Source organism: Salminus brasiliensis, chromosome 14, assembly GCF_030463535.1.
Source record: "Salminus brasiliensis chromosome 14, fSalBra1.hap2, whole genome shotgun sequence".
NCBI classification, from domain to species: domain Eukaryota; kingdom Metazoa; phylum Chordata; class Actinopteri; order Characiformes; family Bryconidae; genus Salminus; species Salminus brasiliensis.
Window position 1 is genome coordinate 32,917,870 of NC_132891.1, and position 19,337 is coordinate 32,937,206.

Here is a 19,337-nt window from a genome sequence, read left to right on the forward strand (position 1 = left end):
AGCGCAGGATCCCCAGCTCTGACACGTCAGCCAACAGACGCCTGTGCCGGCCAGCATCACAACAGACTTTAGGAGAGGAGAGAGGGCACCATCTACCCACCCAGAGAGAGCACGGCCAATTGTGCTCTCCCCGGCTCCGGCTGCGGATGGCAAAAGCAGCATGACCTGGGATTCACTGTTCACATATTCTCAATGAGGTGCCAAGCTCCCTTCGTTTCAAAGTAATTGAGGTCACTGCGGTCCTGGACCACCCAAAGCCTTAGATATTGTTTAATATCCTTGCCTTTATCTTTGCCTTGCTGCAGTCTGATCCAGAGACAGTTCCTAGGCCGTCATGGCTGGGTGTTTTGTCCTGGAAATGCAAGCGAGTGCCTTTCCAAGCTACGTCCAATCAGTTCAAATAGCAACAGCTGAGTTCTGGACACCTCTCGAGGAAAACTAAAGAGAGCAGGGTGCACCTGAGCACAATTTGGTGTGTTACGGCAATGGATCTGAATACCTTTTGTGTATAAGAGTGTGTATAAGTGAAGACTGACGGATGTATTTGGAGTCGTATGCAAAAGTTCAAGCAAAGACACAAGCTACACTATATATCCAAAAGTTTGTGGACACCCCTTATAATGAACGCATTCATCTACTTTCAGTTGCACCCATTGCTGACACAGATGTGCAAATGCACGCCACATAGCTTGTGGTCTCGTACCTGTAGAGAAGTGCTGCCAATAGAATAGGACTGTTTGGAGCAGATAAACATGAGCCTATTGGCACCATGCTGCCTAATAATGCCAGGTGTGGGGTATAAAGGTGAGGGGTATAAAGCCCCCCAGCAGCATAAAGCTGTGGAGCAGGGGAAGAACTGTGTTCTCTGGAATGACGATGGTGCTCCATCCAGTACTTTTGGGATCAGTTGTGGGATGCTGATCTCACTAATGTTCTTGTAGCTGAAAGCAATCAAATCCTCACAGCAATGCTCCTCCAAAATCTAGTAGAAAGCCTTCCTTGGATGGTCTAGAGCAGGATAAACTCTTTTTTTTATTTAATACCCTTGATTTTTAGAAGAAACAATTATTGAGCAGGTGTCCCAATACTTTTGTCCATATAGTATATAGAGAAATGCTAAGCATGTACATCCACCTTTTTAACGTCATAAAACTCTGAACGCTTATTGGACTTCAGATCTGCAGATCTGATGGAAGAAGCGTAGGTATAGAAACTGACCGTAGAGAGAGTGCAGTGGTCAGTGTCCTCGCCAGCAAACAGCGTAACGTCCTTTATGAACACAGATGCAGCTTTAAGGATGAAGCTGAAGAACAGTTGAATGTGAATGTAGTTCCGGGCACAGTGGAGCCTCCTGTACATATGTGTACACACACACACACACACACACACACACCATGGTTACAGGATATCTACAGTTACAGTCTTACATACGACAGATTAGCGGAAATCTCAGATCCTAGTCATATAATGCTCCCAACACTGGGAGGATGAGGACTGACCCACGCCTCCTCCTCCGACACATGCGCCATTTTTCGCAACGTCCCCGGGCAACCAACGTAATTGGAGAAAAGCACCAGGTACCCAGCTCTGATACATCGGCTAGCAGGCTCCTGTGCCAGGCCAGCGTCACACTGCGGCGATGTGGCGAGAGAGTGAGCCAGACATCAACCCACCCAGAGAGCAGAGAACAAGGCCTACTGCGCTCTTTCAGGCTCTGGCTGCTGATGGCTTCAGGATTGGAACCAGTGATCCTCAGGTCATAGTGGCAGCTGGCAGTCCTGGCAATATTTTTTTTATTATTATTAATAATCTAAGTAGGTGTATGTATGTTTGGGCCCATGTATGTATAGCTTTCACCTCTTTTCGAGTTCAGAAAACCTCCCAAACGTTTAAAAGTACAACCTGTGCACCAAATTCTTGTTTTTTTTTTCTATTAAAAATGCATGTTGTACACTCCAGTGAATATGAGAATATGAGTCCCATGAAATGTCCCTTTTCCTTCCTTAGGTCAAAACCGTCTAGAATCTATGCTCCGTTGAGCTCAGGATGAGCCATCCAGGAGTAAACATCGCAGACAGCTGGATGAAACTCGGGCCAATATTAAATAAGCATGTTTGCCCTGCGTCAGCAAAGCTCATCTGTCCATGCAAATTCTGTACCGCAGTCCCTTTTTCTGATACACTAGACCAGCAAAAGGCCACGGCCTGTTTCTTCTATGTCAGTTAAATCACGTCTGCCGATGGCTCTGTCCATCTCAGAGGAGTCGGGCCGCGATCAGTGGAATGCCGGTAATTAATTTGCTCTTTTCATTCAAATGGGTGTTATCAGATTTGCCCAAATGTCTGCGGGGGCCCACACCAGAGAGAAGCACCCGGGCGACGTTCCACCCCAATCCAATCCCAATCGAGTTAGCGCCTCATTGTTGACCCTTTGGTGTTTCTGCGATGAGCGCTGATTGAGTTAGCTTTTAGCGCACATGTCAGAGAAGCCAATTCACTTAAAAGGGGGTTCAGATAAAAGGCGCCGCATCAAAGGGTATGGACAAGTCTAGGCCTTAAGACTGCATTTGAGCGAATCGACGATGTTTCAGAGATTTCTGTCTCTGAACGAGTTGGAACGGGTCACCGAGACTCTTGATAATGAAGCAGAAGTCAGAAATACCTGAAGGAGACCAGGATTACCACGGCAACGGTGAGCGAGAAGAGGGAGGCGCCGTAGCCGATGGAGTAGATGAGCCTCACTGTGGCGAAATACGACTCCTGAGACACAGAAAACTAGCAATTACACACCATCAGTCCATTCTGACAGGAAGAGGATGAAGAACGGGGCGAGTGAGTGACCAAGTGAGTGAGTGAGTGACCAAGTGAGTGAGTGAGTGACACGGTAAAGCAATTACGGTACAGTGCTAGAGCAATCTGTAAGGAACCGGATAGGGATGTCTTCCGTTTTTGATTCTTTACTCCAGCACACTGGATTTGAAATCCCCCTCCCCCTCGCATGTCACTCGACTACCAATTACTGGACACTTGGGGTGATTGGTTCTAGACCAGTAGTTTCTAATCCAATTGGTAAAGTTTCATGTATATATATCAATACTAGAGCTGTGGTTCCCAACGTTGGTCCTGGAGAACCCCCTGCCTTGCAAATTTTAGTGGTTTCCTGTTCTAACACCCATCTACCCTCAACTCAGTAGCTTGGGAGCAGGGTATACACTAAACAGTGCAGGGCAAGGGGTTCTCCAGGACGCTCCCACCACCATGCCTCTTTTACTCTTCCATATATACCTCTGGTCGCTATGGCCAAACATCTTAATCTTTGTCTCATCTGACAATAAAACTCTCCTCCAGAACACACAGTACCAGACAGGTAGAACATACCTACCCAATATACACTATATGGACAAAAGTATTGGGACACCTGCTTATTCATTGTTTCTTCTGAAAACAAAGACGGTAAGAAAGAGCTTCTCCTTGCTGTGAGGATCTGATTGGAGAGCGTTAGTGAGGTCAGGATAAACCTCGGCATGCTATTGCTACAGACTTTGACACACACATTAATGCCACAGTATATCTTCACGCTACATCCCTGTACTATAATATTTCAAGCAAGGAGACCCCAGGAGAAAATGTCTTGTAGGCATTTGACAAGGTTAGCCAGCCGCCCGCTCGCTCATCCAGGCAGTGAGCAAAATTGCGTCCTCTAGGCCGACCCACTAGGCAGTCCAGCACAGAAGAGTATTGGATTGCTCACAGTATCAGCAGATACTCAAGGTTGCAGGTAGGAAAAGTGGTATGGTGCCACCCCCCCAACTAAAACCATGACCACCGATTTCTTTCAGTCCGCTGAAATGCCTGGACTGAGTCCACTGTATTCCTGTATTCCCGCAGTGGTAATTAAAAAGGATAAAAAAAGGATAAAGGTGCACGTATTCGTCACTGTACAGTGTGGACTGTACAGCGAAATGTGTCCTCCGCATTTAACCCATCTGGTAGTGAACACACACTCACACACACACACGTGTTAGGGGCAGTGAGTACACACACACACCCAGAGCGGTGGGCAGCCAACTTCAGCGCCCGGGGAGCAGAGAGGGTAAAGGGCCTTGCTCAAGGGCCCAACAGTGGCAGCTTGCCGAGCCCGGGAATCGAACCCACAACCCTGTTATCGATATCCCGGCGCTCTAACCGCTGAGCCACCACTGCCCCACAAAATTAAAAATATAAATAATGAATTAATGAATGAGATACAGAACGAATGACAGGAAGCATGAATGACTGTGTGCATTTCTACGAGGTATCATTCTATTCTGATGCTGTGCCCTAGAGACTGCAGAATGGCAAATATTCAAAGCAGGAGGCTGAGAAAAATTTTATTAATTAATCATGTGGGCCTGAAAGCATAGCACTGAACTAACAAGCCCGCATTCCCATTAGGGAACGCTGCAGATAATTAGCTGCCATTTGACTCTATTCTGCTTTTCAGGAGGTGGAAGATCACAGATAGATGATCATAGCTGATGCTGATGCTGATGATGATGATGATGCTGCTGCTGCTGATGACTGATGATGCTGATGATGATTGATGATGCTGCTGCTGATGACTGATGATGCTGATGATGATGCTGCTGCTGATGATTGATGATGCTGCTGCTGATGACTGATGATGCTGATGATGATTGATGATGCTGCTGCTGATGACTGATGATGCTGATGATGATGCTGCTGCTGATGACTGATGATGCTGCTGATGCTGCTGATGATGCTGATGATGATGCTGCTGCTGATGATGACTGATGATGCTGATGATGATGCTGATGCTGATGCTGATGATGCTGCTGCTGATTACTGATGATGCTGCTGCTGATGACTGATGATGCTGATGATGATGCTGCTGCTGATGACTGATGATGCTAAAGATGATGCTGATGATGATGCTGCTGCTGCTGAAGACTGATGATGCTGATGATGATGCTGCTGCTGATGATTGATGATGCTGCTGCTGATGACTGATGATGCTGATGATGATGCTGCTGCTGATGATTGATGATGCTGCTGCTGATGTTGCTGATGATGATGCTGCTGCTGATGACTGATGATGCTGCTGATGCTGATGATGATGATGATGCTGATGATGATGCTGCTGCTGCTGATGACTGATGATGCTGATGATGATGCTGCTGCTGATGATGCTGCTGCTGATGACTGGTGATGCTGCTGCTGATGACTGATGATGCTGATGATGATGCTGCTGCTGATGACTGATGATGCTGATGATGATGCTGCTGCTGATGATGCTGCTGCTGATGACTGGTGATGCTGCTGCTGATGACTGATGATGCTGATGATGATGCTGGTGATGATGCTGCTGATGCTGATGATGCTGATGCTGAGGATGCTGCTGCTGCTGCTGATGCTGCTGCTGCTGAAGACTGATAATGATGATGATGATGATGCATCCTAGCGAAAAAAAACAAAAGAGATTTACCGAAGGTCTTAAAGGTGATGATGAGATGAGCTTATGTTGTTATCTCTTAGGGTGCGTCCCAATTGCATACTAATTAGTATAATAATCGATGCAAGTGCAGCGAGATGTTTCCATGACAACGCTTCATCACTTCCTGTCCCCTAACCAAATCCACACTATTCAGATTAGTATACTGGCTATACCTTATACTATCTGTACCAGTGTTTACTACTCAATTGGGACACGGCCTATGCCTTTAAAATTCCTGTGTGCGGCACTGACCTCTGGGATGTCGTCCTCCACGCTGCAGGCCTCATGGTATGGTGGGAAAGGGTGTGTCCACCCTGCAGAGGTGCAGTTACGACTCACCGTACCTGTGGGATTATGAATCAAATGGTAGAATGGTTATGCTGTGAATACAGACCTGAAACGCTGCTTAGAGCCGCTCAAATGGACAAAAGTATTGGGACACTTGCTCAATCATTGTTTCTTCTGTAATCAGTGGTATTAAAAAGAGTTGATCCTGCTTTTGTTGGAGTAACTGTGTCTCTTCTGTCCAGGGAAGAAGGCTTTGCTGTGAGGATCTGACTGCATTTACGCTGGTTCGAATCCTGGTCATGCTGCTAGCCTTTGGCAGCCGAAGCCCTGAGAGAGCACAGTTGGCCTTGCTCTAGCCAGAGTGGATAGATGACGCTCTCTCTCTTACGTCACTCCAATGCGTCAGAGCCGGGTACACGGCGCTTCCCTCCAGGCACGTTGGTTGCCCAGTGGTGTTGCATTGGCGGCATTTCGTGTTGGAGGGGGCGTGTGTTGGTCTTCACCCTCAATAAGGGGGGGAATGCATATGAGCTGGGTCATGGGCAATCCAAATTGGGATAGCAGGAGCTTGTGTTGGGTGTAAAAGTGTGCTAATGCTAATGCTTCCTTCAAGAGGTAGACCTGTGGCTAAACATCAGAAAATAATAACCTGGAGACTCCCGCAACACGGCCTCATCCCTCGTGAAAGAGATGAAGAGGGAAGGAGGTTTAAATGTTTGGGGAAATGGAATCGTGCTGTTCTTATAATCATGTTAGCGAGCAGCTCTCCCTGAAGAACATTGTTCCAACTAGGAGGCAAATGAGCCGAGAGCAGATCCAGAGGAGCCGACAAACGGCTCCCATTCTTTAATATAAGCAGCAGAATCCTAATCTCTTCAGCTTTGAATCAAATCCAGAGGATGATGTGATTGTTTTGAACTGAGGAAAGCTTGTTGGGCTTCTGGAATCACTTCATCTGCTCCCCATCACGGAGTAATTGTGCGGTGCGATAAGAGGAAGAGAGGCTATTGATTAGCTGATTGCAGGCTGGCGTTTTTCTCATATCGATGAATAGGTTCTCAGGAAGGGATGGTAATTGGGTCAGCTGGTGTCAGTGGGGAGTAGGTGTTGTATGGTTCGGATAATTAACGTTAGCCCTTCAGTGTTAAAGGGGAATTCCACTGACTTTTCAGAATTGTATTTATTCAGTAGTTGAGATATGAGCAGCCAGTCAGAGATTCGGATTTGGTGTAAAGGGGCTGATTGTAGAATTGAAACTTACTGACCTAGATTTCTTTTTTTAGTGGTGGCGAATAGAACCCAAAATCGAGCTATTTTCTTTACTATGCCAAACCACCAGCGATACCACCAGCGATACCACCCAGGATACCACCCAGGATACCGTGTCTTCTGAGTTTCATATATAATGTGATGTATGTTAACAACATGTTAAGAATATATTGTGGGTCGACATTTTCTCAAAATGACCATAAAACTATCAGATAAATAATGTAAATAATCTTTTAGGGATTAGATTAGATTAGACTCCATTGGCCCTCTCTTACACCCTGTCCTATCAAGGCACGTCTCATGATGATCATCGCTATCTTACACTCTGCCAACAGTCTATTTTCACGCCTTCCACCTGTGTCGCTTAAATGGCAACGCTGATCACGAATATATCTACACGGATGGGCGCGGTGATCTCGAAATGAGGGGTGTTCAGGTCAGTTTCTGGAGTATCGCTGTGTATCTCGGGCAACGGAAAAAACACAGGAGGAGCTCCACTGACTGAAAACAGCCTGGGCAGACATTCGTCAGCAGTCAGACGTTCGTTGGTTGCTATTTTGGCAGTGAATTGTCATCACAGGCACGTGCAGTGCGTACCCCCCCCCCCCCCCCCCAACACACGCTTTACACCACTTAAATAGCAACCCGCCAAAGTCAGACTGCACCTGGCTCTTAAAGGGAACGGCGAGAGACATGCTGATTGGTTTGTTATTGCACCTTACGCCCAAAAAAACACCCGTGATTAATTTAGAGACTTAGCACTTTAGTGCGCTTCGGAGCCGAAGTTTTCCCGTCGTTAAAATAGGGCCGTCGTGACACCATAGGCCATTTAAGATGGAACAGGAAACTTGAATAAGAGGCCAAATTCAACTTCTTCCCACCTCTGGACTTCATGTAAAACTATTACAGTTTTGGATGCCGTAGAACCCTGTGTAGGTTCGTGCCTAGAGGCCTCCTGAGCCCCCCCTACAGTTTGGGAGTGTAATTCTCTTTACTCAACTGCTGTAAATACAAATCATGCTGTGAGCGCCCCCTTATGGACAGCTGTATACGTTCACCCATTTTCTCCCCAATGTAGACTGGCAATTATCCAACCCATACGTACCCTCCCCCCAATCATACGCAGTGCGTCAGACACTAGTGAGGGCGGACCAACACGCCCCCTGACGCCCCCTCCGACGCATGCGCAGTCAAGCCTGTCATTTTTTTCAAACTGTCACCATTTTTCAACCTCACCGGACAACCAACACGTCTGGAGGTGTAATGGTCAGCACCGTAGCGAAGCGATGTAGGGAGAGAGCGCCCTCTACTCACCCTGGAGAGAGCAAAAGGACAATTGTGCTCTCTCTGGGCCTCGGCTGCCGATGGCAAGCAGCATGACCGGAATCCGAACCAGCGATCCTCTGATCATAGTGACCGCGTCTAAGGGGGGTCTTCTGGGCCCTCGAAGCTGCTGTTTTACGGTAAAATAGCTACATAATGTTGCTTTAATTGGGAATGTTGTTTACTGGCTGAGGGTGTGGCCTAAGGTTTACTGGGAGTGGTTTAGAGATTGGTTACAAGTGGCTAATTTGTTGTTCTGAGGTTTAGAAAGCCTTGTTTTCCTTCCTTCTCCTCTCAAGGCTTTAGGGCCTTGGTTTGCTCATTAAGGGCCTGGGCCTGGATTTCGGGAAAGCCGCTTTGGGACGGTGCACATGTGCAAAATAAGCTGCAAAAAGAACTGAATCGACCAATGAGTGAAGCGCACTGACGCAGGCATGTGAGTGTTGTTTTGATGAGCATGACAACGAGTTCTCAAAAGCTGTAGAAATGAGAAGGCCTTCCCTCTCTTCTTCCTTTATTCCACTGACAGCTATACACTGTGTGTGTGTGTGTCTGAGAGAGCACTGAGACTGAGACCACTGAGAGCTATGAGCTAAGATCAGTGTGTGTGTGTGTGTGTGTGTGTGTTAGTGAGAGGAAGTCTCGATGTGTGATGTGAAATGAACGCAGGTCCTCTGGGTGGCCCGTAGTTGCGTCCCTCTTTTTTTCCCCCCACCTAACATGTCCAGCCATGTCGCTGTCCAAAGAATAGAGCCCACCCCTACAGGGGGATGTGCCTTGAGCTGCTTCTGAGTGAGGTCAGAAATTCGTGAGCATTCCTCTGTCTTTCCGTGCGTCTTCAGACCTTCTCCAGCCGAAAGCCGACCTGAAGGCGTTCGTTAAGTGCAGCACTCTACGCTGTGTGTGTTTCCTGGAGGTTTCTGTGAAAATGCCAGAAGCCCTGCGGTGTGGGGACACGACCGTATTGATGAGATGGTTGCGGGTGGTGCTCGGTTACTGATTAGCTGGATGCAGGTGGCGGGTGAAGCGTTTTGTTCCGTTGCTAGTTTCTTTGAAGGCGGAAAAGATGAAACAGCTCAGGAAACAGGCGGATGATATTGATAATTCTCTGGTCGTGGATGAAGTGCTATCGTATACAGTACCAGTCAAAAGTCTGGACACACCTGGTTGAACGTGTGCTGGTCATCATCCTTAAAATATTTGACCAGATTTCTGTTTTTTAAAAAAAGGACACTGGGGACAAACGACTATCCACCGGGGCAGTGGTGGCTCAGCGGTTAGAGCTCCGGGCTGTCGATAACAGGGTTGTGGGTTCGATTCCCGGGCCCGGTAAGCTGCCACTGTTGGGCCCTTGAGCAAGGCCCTTTACCCTCTCTGCTCCCCGGGCGCTGGAGTTGGCTGCCTACCGCTCTGGGTCTGTGTGTTCACTACCAGATGGGTTAAATGCGGAGGACACATTTTGCTGTACAGTGACAAATACGTGTACCTTTACCTTTAATTGGGATGCCGTGGCTGGGGGGTTTCAAGTACACCCTAAATAGCCTATCTGACCAAATAACCTCCTTTCAGGTCACTTGGGCCTACTTGAACCCTCCCAGCCAGGGCATCCTAACTACAGTGGACGCTTATATGTCCCCCGGGTCCTCTTTATTGAAAACAGAAATATGGTCACCACCCCGCATTTGGATCAAATGTTTCTAAGATGATGATCAGCACACATTCAACCAGGTGTGTCCAAACTTTTGACTGGTACAGTATAAGGGATAGTGTCCGCTGAAGTGTCTGATGAGGGTGTGGATTTGTGGTGTATTGTGAGGGGTGTAACCATAGCATGGGAAGTGTGGAGTGATAGCCATAGCAAACATCTACCAATACCATAGCAACAACCCAGCAACACTCTAGCACCCATCTAGCAACCAACCACATGCGGCACCACAGCATCCACCTGAAACACTATAGCAACCAACTGGGATACTATAGCAATCACTTAGCAAAACCACAGAAGCCACCTTTGATACCCTAGCAACTCCTTAGCAACCACTTAGCAACACCCTAGCAAACATTTACCAACACCATAGCAACAACCCAGCAACATTATAGCACCCATCTAGCAACCAACCACATGCGGCACCACAGCATCCACCTGAAACACTATAGCAACCGCCTGGGATATTATAGCAACCACATAGCAAAACCACAGAAGGCGTCCTGGATACCCTAGCAACATAGAAACCACTTAGCGACACCATAGCAAACATCCACCAATACCATAGCAACAACCTAGTTACCACCAGGAATACCATAGCAACCTCCTAGTAATGCCACAGCAAACACTTGTCAACACACTAGCAAACACTTGAGACACCATAGCAGCCGCCTGGGATACTATAGCAACCACCTAGCAAAACCACAGAAGCCGTCATGGATACCCTAGCGACTCTATAGAAACCACTTAGCGACACCATAGCAAACATCTAACAAAACCATACAACCTAGTGACCACCAGGAATACCATAACAACCACCTAGCAATGCCATAGCAACCACCTAGCAACTTCCTAGCAATGCCCTAGCAACTAGTAAGAACAGTTTCACCCTAGTGATCACCTAGCAACAGCCTAGCAATTACCCAGAAGTGCGAACCACTTTAGCTGCACAACAGTTCTGACAAATCTGCTTGTTCGGACTGAACTGACCCGCCTGACCCAAAGAAATTCTGTCCAGTTGGAATTTTGGAATCCTGGAGTGTTCCTGTCTGCTACACTAGCATGTATGTATTTAGTGAAGCAGGTTTCCTACTGGAGAATCTCAAACTCCCGGATAAAGACTCCAGGCAGAGTCCGGGCAGTTCCAGACTTGCGCTCCTCACCCTTATAACCTCGGAGTAGCTCAGCCAGTCTGAACGGGGGTTCAGGTGTTGCAGTTGTGATGATGAGGTTGCCCACCTGTGTTGTTGCTGAAGAGAGAGAAGACAGCGGGACAAGGGGAGTGCACCGTCTCTCCAACCACTGCCCTCGGCCAGCACACTACAGAGTCCCATACTGGGAGGCAGCCTACACACACACACACATAGACACACACACGTACACACACACACATGCAAATACACAACTTTAATCATTCCCCCATATGCAGAGCGAGAATGTGCGGACTGCCGCGTGACGAACTCTCTGAGCCATGTCTTATGCTGTAATGTGTTAAGGCATATGCCTGCTGGCCTTCTGGGGTGGGCAGGGATTGGCAGCGTCTCTTTTGTCATTCTATTTTACCCTCTCCATCCGCACTAGATAAAGTGGATTCGAGTGGATGCCAAGTGAGGCTGCCAAAACCTCCACACCATCGCTTCTCCAAGCCACTGGAAGCTACGGCAGAATGACGCCTCTCAATAACCAACTTGTCAAATTAATAAGGACATAAAGCAATTGTGACAGAATATTTTTCCCAGATGTAATAATAATAATAATAATAACAATAATAATATTTATTAATTTCAGTTGTCATATTTTGCATGATTTTTTCCCTTCTTCTCCCAATTAACCCGTTCGTAGCTTCTCCCAGCACTAGCAATGCTCCCGACACTAGGAGGGTCAGGACTTAACACATGTCTCCTATCATACATGCAAAGCCAGTAGGGTCCCCAGTTCCACCACACCAGCTAACAGACATCTGTGCCGGCCAACATCGCTTAAGAGTGAGGAGGGGACAGAGAGCCCCATCTACCCACCCGGAGAAAGCATAGCTTGGCCACTGATGGCAAAGCAACATGGCTTGGGATTCGACCCCTGAGCCACTATGAGCCCTGACTGACGCTCTTATCCAGAGCAAATCACGTTATACAGGTAGGAAAATATAGTGTTAGGGGTCTTGCCACTAGGAAAGACCCCTAACACTTGTTTCAAAAGTAAATACTTCTTAAGTCAGACCAATGTAAAATGATACAGATGATGTAAGATGATTTTTATGAGTTTTATGTAGGGTAATTTTACAGCTCTAGACCGGCCCTACGGTCTAACTGCTGCTGATCAAGCGTGTAAAGATCCTACGTTCAAACGCCAGCAAGGCCTTAGCACTGCATGGTCAAAAGCCACCCAGTCTGGAGACGTCATGTGATAGCGAGGGTTCTAACCTGCAGATGGGAATAAACAGATTGAGGGGGCGGAGCCACAGACTAAACATCTTACAAAGTATTGATGAGTTTCAGCTGCAGCTCATTTATTGATGTACTAATGAGGCTAAACTCAGTGTGGATTGCTGACCGAACTAAGATGCAGAAGGCCCTACTACTTTGATTCCGGGTGACGCCACAGCCATCTGTGGCCTGGGGAACATCTCTCTGGCTAGCCCCCATAACGTAGTGCGATGCTAGCCAATACAGGCGTCTGTTAGCTGACGTAGCAGAACTGCCGAGCTGTCGAATGACGTTGTGGCTAAATTTGGGAGTAAATTTGAGAAAAACAAACAAACAAGAAAAGCAAGTATCACAGAAACATGCTGCTCAGAAATCTCTGAGTACTGAGTAGATACAGAGCTGCACTGGAACGTCTTACAAGCTTCTGTCCGTCATAACAGGATCACTGACAGGGCCGAGATTCACACTCCTGAACACTTAACCCCGAAACTGAGAGGTGCTTGACCTGCGCTGCTGAGGTTCCTGTGTTCATTGATTTCTCTCTGACATCGCTGCTCCTCTCTCTCCAACTGGAATATGTACTCACACTCCGGGTGCAAGCTGGACCACACCTGCAGTGAGGGATGAAAGAGACAGGTTTAAAGGTGCTGTAATGGATTCTGCCTGGCTCTCATTCACCTGCATGAAGGTCAGATTAGTGTGGGGGTCTGGCCGATTAATGAGGCCTTGACCCCGTTTACATCTGGTCACTTCATGCATCCTGAGTATCAAGATTATATCTGGATTAGACCAAACCACATGAAAACTGTGAGTGTAAATGCGCTCATTTAAACCTGATCTAAACCAAATCTGATCACTAAGACCACTTCAGGAGGTGGTCTGATCTGGGACACATTTGAGCCACATGCTATACCAATGTGACGCATCTGTCTCTCTCCAAGACGCAGTCAAACCAGATACAAGTCCGATACTAAGACCACTTCAGGAGGTGGTCTGATCTAAGATGCATTTGAGCCACATGCTATAGCAGTGTAAACACATGCGTTTCTCCAAGACGCAGTCAAACCAGATACAAGTCCGATACTAAGACCACTTCAGGAGGTGGTCTGATCTAAGATGCATTTGAGCCACATGCTATAGCAGTGTAAACACATGCGTTTCTCCAAGACGCAGTAAAACCAGATCCAAATCCGATCACTAAGACCACTTCATGAAGTCGTCTGATCTGAGACGCATTTGAGCCACATGCTATAGCAATGTAAACACATCTGTCTTTCCAAGACGCAGTAAAACCAGATCCAAATCCGATCACTAAGACCACTTCATGAAGTCGTCTGATCTGAGACGCATTTGAGCCACATGCTATAGCAGTGTAAACACATCTCTTTCCAAGACGCAGTAAAACCAGATACAAGTCCGATACTAAGACCACTTCATGAGGTGGTCTGATCTAAGACGCATTTGAGCCACATGCTATAGCAGTGTAAACACATTTGTGTCTCCAAGACGCAGTAAAACCAGATACAAGTCCGATACTAAGACCACTTCATGAGGTGGTCTGATCTAAGACGCATTTGAGCCACATGCTATAGCAGTGTAAACACATTTGTGTCTCCAAGACGCAGTCAAAACAGAGACAAGTCCGATACTAAGACCACTTCAGGAGGTGGTCTGATCTAAGACACATTTGAGCCACATGCTATAGCAGTGTAAACACATCTGTCTCTCTCCAAGACGCAGTCAAAACAGAGACAAATCCGATCACTAAGAGCATTTCAGGAGGTGGTCTGATCTAAGACGCATTTGAGCCACATGCTAAGACAGTGTAAACACACCCGTCTTTCCAAGATGCAGTAAAACCAGATCCAAATCCGATCCAAAACACACCCATGATTAATAAAGAGACGTAATTGACGGCTCTATAACAGGGCCCCTGGCCTACAAGTCCTCATGAATGAATAATGGACATAAACACAGCAAATCTTAAAAACCACTTAACCCATATATGATAATATACATACAGGGCCCTCTGATTAACTCTACCCGCCTTCCAGTAGACGCTGCATGTCTGTTAAAGATGCTGTAATAAATTCTGTCCAGCTCTCAACTGGTTCTGCACATCATTAAACATCTCTTCATATGAACCCCTATAAGCTAATCTGAGAAAGCCACCCTAATAAATTCCATACAGCTTTTACTTGCCGCTGCGTATGAAGGCCTTCGTGAAGCAGATGAGTGGAAAGTGTGCCGGGTGAATGCATGTCACGCTCTCCTCCCCTGCTAAAGCAGCTGATTTCAGGTCCATTGAAAATATGCAGAAATCCCCACAAACGCACATATAGGAGGGCGAAGAGAGCTTTAATAGTCCCAACGCATTGTGGAGAAGTGGACCAACGAGCTCCATTAATAAAGCTGGCACAGGAAGGTGGAAAGCTATCTATTTTCATTGATGCTCATAAGCACGAAGCGTGCTGTAGAAAATTGAGGAGCTGAACCGAGCGCTGAAAATTCATTAGCTCAGAATACTCCGAAATCGACCTGCGTCCAGGTTCAGCTGGCTTGCCGTCTCACTGCAGTGGACATTAGGGAACCGGGCAGTGTGAATATAATGAGTTGTCAGCATGGGCACCATGCATTCTGGTCTTGGTCGATTGTGCCCATCTCTTCTGTAGACACCTGAGCTTCATTAATTGCAATGAATTGACTTAGAAATGCTGTAGTTCTTTGCGTTGGTCGGTTGCTACATTAGAGAGGACTTTATGGAATAATGTAATAATGTCATGCAACTGTTAAAATATGTAAATAAATGTCTGTAAATATATATATGTATATAACATTCATTAGGGTCACATCGCTGCACAGTAGAACAGCAGTGCACCACCACTCCAGAGTCTGCTAAATCTGCCTGAAGGACAGTATGACTGAGACAAAGCTCAACAAAGTCCAAATCAGACTGGACTTTGGTTTGGTGTTCACAGTATGCCATCAGCAGCCGGAGCCAGAGAGAGCACAATTGGCCTGGCTCTCTGTCTAGATGGGTAGCTGGCTTTCCTGTGTCTCTGACCACTTCAAATGTGGCTTGCGTGATCGGATTACAGTGCATCCTCGGGACGCAGGTTCCCCCGTTCCCTCCTGTACTTTGTGCTGGCCATTTATGTCCAGCTTATGATCACCCAGATCGCATGTCGATGCCGGGTGTGAACGGGGCGGGGTGAGATGCATTTGAGCCACATGTTATAGCAGTGTTATAGCATCTTTTATAACTCCATGTGACTTTTTGAGCATTCCACAATTACTCCCTGCATCACTTCAGAGTGATGCTGGCCGGCATGGGTGCTGCACGCTGGTTTCCTGGTGTCGTTGGATCGTTGGCAAGTTAAAAGAGGCGATGGCTGGATGTGCATGTCTCGGAGGAGGCATGTGTCAGTCCTCAACCTCCCACATGTAAGATTCCTAATGAGTGGGTCGGTTAATTGAGGTGAAAATCTAAAATTGAGGTGGAAAATTGGGTAAAAAAATGGAAAGACGTCTGAAAAGTCTATGTTTTATAAACAATCAGAAAATTATTACACAATTATTATTAGAAATGAATGCTGACTGATCTGTGAGACATTGTTTAATGATTTCAGAGATGGATTTGGCCTAAAATGTACTTTTAAAATCAGTAAAGATAGCACAGAGGTTCATGCAGGGTGTTATAAGGCATAATAGGCCTATATTTTTTCATATTTTGCACGATTTGGCCTTCATCAGTATTGCATATAAAGATGTTTAGGTTTCCTGATGGTTTTGAAGAGTAAATAAAATCCGAGTTGTTCAATTGCTACTCTGAAAAGCTTTATTTACATCTCAACCACTGAATCATGCAGAATTTTAGAAATTCAGTGGACTTCCCCTTTAAGCTTGCTACACTACTACTACTCCCGTAAGCCTACAATGATTTCTGCCTGCCTCTCCAGTGTTTAGAGGTCACTCTGACTTCTGAGGCTCCACTGTAGCACCTGATGCCCACTGTCTCTAAAGCATTTGAGCTTCATGTCTGCGACATCTTTAAGTCAGCAGGAGAGAGCCGAGCCAGAGGTGGCCACAGCCGCTAGGCCAAATTATCGCAGCCACACTGGGTGTCTCTAAAGTGGGCTTCGTTGCGGGGGGCCGAGGGTGGAGGGGATGGGTAATTGCGATAAGAAATTTAATCTGAACCACATCCGAGACACCTGCTGTGGTGTTTCTGTGTAGTGTGGGGTGACTGGATGGGGAGCACACAGGTATGAAACAGTACACGCGTACAGACAGGCAGATGTACGCATGTCTACCGAGCTACAAATGGACTTGATGGCCCTTCAAATGGATATGACGTAAAGGACATAGCTCCATTCTGGGAAATAACTCCTTTTAGCACGCACATATGGTTCTTCCACTGCTCTCTCCTTTCAAGCAAAAGGCCAGCGCTAAGCATCAAAGGCAGCCGCTCTTGAAGGGAGCATTCATGCACTTGAACACTGCGAGATTGTACACTGCACACTGACTTCAAGACGAGGAGATCTTTCTCTAAAAGAATCCAGAACACAAGCAAGTTAATAGTATAAATTAAGCAAATTAAGCATAATTGAGCATATATAATAAAAATATAATAAATAATATTAATATATTAAAATAAAATATGTGATTAAATTTTGTAATAATAAAAACGAATAAAAAACATTGTCAGTCCCTCGGTATCGCGCCCTCTGAGCTCCTCACCGAGAATTGGATTGTAAGTTTAGAGCCTCGAGGTAGTCAGAGAGGTTCTATACATGGATCACGGTGTGTTTAGGCCAGTTTGGTTCAGAGTTCAGGTCCTCTAGCGGACCTTGCATCGATCTTCGGGTTTAGCGAGGCGCTTTCGCACGCTCCCGGGATATATCCGCGACTCTCGCTCCAGCTAGGCGACCCTCTTCTACTTCGCGTCTCTTGGTTTGGTCGGCCTAGCCGTTCCCCAGCTCTCTTCCCCCAGTTTTGAGTAGCCTCTGCGCGGGTTTGTATTTGAGGCTTCCACCCCTCTGCCTCAAGACGAGTCCCGATGTTGCAAGACCTGGGCTGACGACAGGGTTAGGCTACGCCAAAGACAATCAACAGTTCCCTAGATCTCTTATCTCTTATCTGTCAAAATTAAATTTACGATTTACTGCCCTCGTGTCACCAGAAGATTCTGGTGAACTTTGAACTGCTACTGTCGCTGCCCAGGAGGACAAAGAATCTCATATATCTCATCTAATAATATATATGTCATCTAATAATGCTAATAGCACAAAATGTCCTTTTTCCTTGCCAAATGACCTCCACAACAACGAATGCTAATTAAAATCAGCCTCTTTCTTTGGGCGTTAACCCAGAGGACCATGGGACACATAAAGGCAGCAAAGTATGCATCTACGTTGTGGCGAGATTCGGCAGGATGAAGGTACCTCAGCACATCGGCAGCATCTTATACAAACATTCAGGACATCGGACATGACTCGATACCTTCCTGCCCTCGAATACTGCCTGAGTAGGCAGCGTTTATTAGGTTTGAGACGCAGCCTAAATATGTCATTATGTAATTATGAGTAGCGCCATGAGAATATCCACAATATGTGAACGATAAGTGTCAATGTAACAGCAGCCAATCACAGCACAGGTAATAGTTAGTCCATTAGGAGGTGGTGCTGTAATAATAGGTTACACCAGCACTAGAGTGACATTCCAGATAAAGAGGCTGGGATGTAAGGAAGTGGCCAGCGCAACTGAAGGGCCGCAACTGAAGGGCCCCCCCCCCCGACTTTCTTCATCATGTCGAGGCAGTGGCGGAGATCTGATTTCTGCAGAATGCCAGACAGCACCTGCGGCAGGCGCTCCTGTAATCAGCCGTGAAGCTGAGAGAGGCTTTTCAAAGCCTCAAAGCCCTAAAAGTTTGGTTATATTATGGTTATATATAATATATAACCCTGAAAGGCCAGCAGCTATAGCCACTATTTATCATATCAGCCCATCTTTGGACCAGCAAATCAACACCTTGCAATTCAATTTTGCCCCAATATAAATGGTAAAAATGGCCAGCTGCTATAATAACTGTAAAAGCCTCTAAAGGTTTCTCAAGAAGGTCTCAAGAACGCACCGACCGGCCATAACATTAAAACCACCTGCCTAATACTGTGTTTAAGACCATTTTTAAAAAGCATCAACAGCCACAATCACCATTTTTGTTGAACACATGGAATTTGTAGCACCCGGGGAAAGGGGCTCAACACTGGTAGCTTGGTGAACCCAGGTGATTAAATCACAACCCAGCTTATTAATAGGTTATTAACCTCTAAACATATTAATAGACCCCCCACCCCTTCTGATGCCTGGTGGGGTCCATGCCGCCAAGCTGTTTTGCAGGCATGAACTCCACGAGGCCTCTGAAGGTGTCCTGTAGTATCTGGCACAAGATATGATCCCTTAAGTCCTGTAAGTTGGGACGTGGGGCTTCCATGGATCACATCAGTGAGCCCGGTGAGTGCCTATGACCCTTTTGCCAGTTTACTTTAGCCCAACCTTGGGGCACTTTTGGTAGGTACAGACCACCACCTACCTACAACTCCCCACAAGATCTGCACGACCCTTCTAGCCATAGTCACAGTCTGGCCCACTTTCCACTTTAGGAACTGAACTGACTGTTCACTTGCTGCATGGCATGTAGATCCCACCTCTGGATACCTCTGGATATCATCAATCAGTGTTATTCACTTCTTTCTACACACTTCACGTCAGTGGTTCATGTTTACGTGCAGAACAGACCTGGATTTTACACAATGGGCGTTTCTCGGTGTATATGC

At 46.6% G+C, this 19,337-nt stretch overlaps 1 protein-coding gene across 1 annotated transcript in view; it reads right to left on the minus strand.

Moving 5' to 3' along the window:
• ghrhrl (growth hormone releasing hormone receptor, like) overlaps nt 1-19,337 on the minus strand; it is a 49,169-nt gene that overhangs the window by 13,537 nt on the left and 16,295 nt on the right. Inside the window, exons 2-6 of the mRNA XM_072697346.1 lie at nt 13,007-13,112; nt 11,318-11,425; nt 5,746-5,837; nt 2,662-2,759; nt 1,219-1,351 (exon numbers count right to left, since the gene is read on the minus strand). Coding sequence (XP_072553447.1) covers nt 1,219-1,351; nt 2,662-2,759; nt 5,746-5,837; nt 11,318-11,425; nt 13,007-13,112 — 537 coding nt within the window. The remainder of the gene's footprint in view (nt 1-1,218; nt 1,352-2,661; nt 2,760-5,745; nt 5,838-11,317; nt 11,426-13,006; nt 13,113-19,337) is intronic.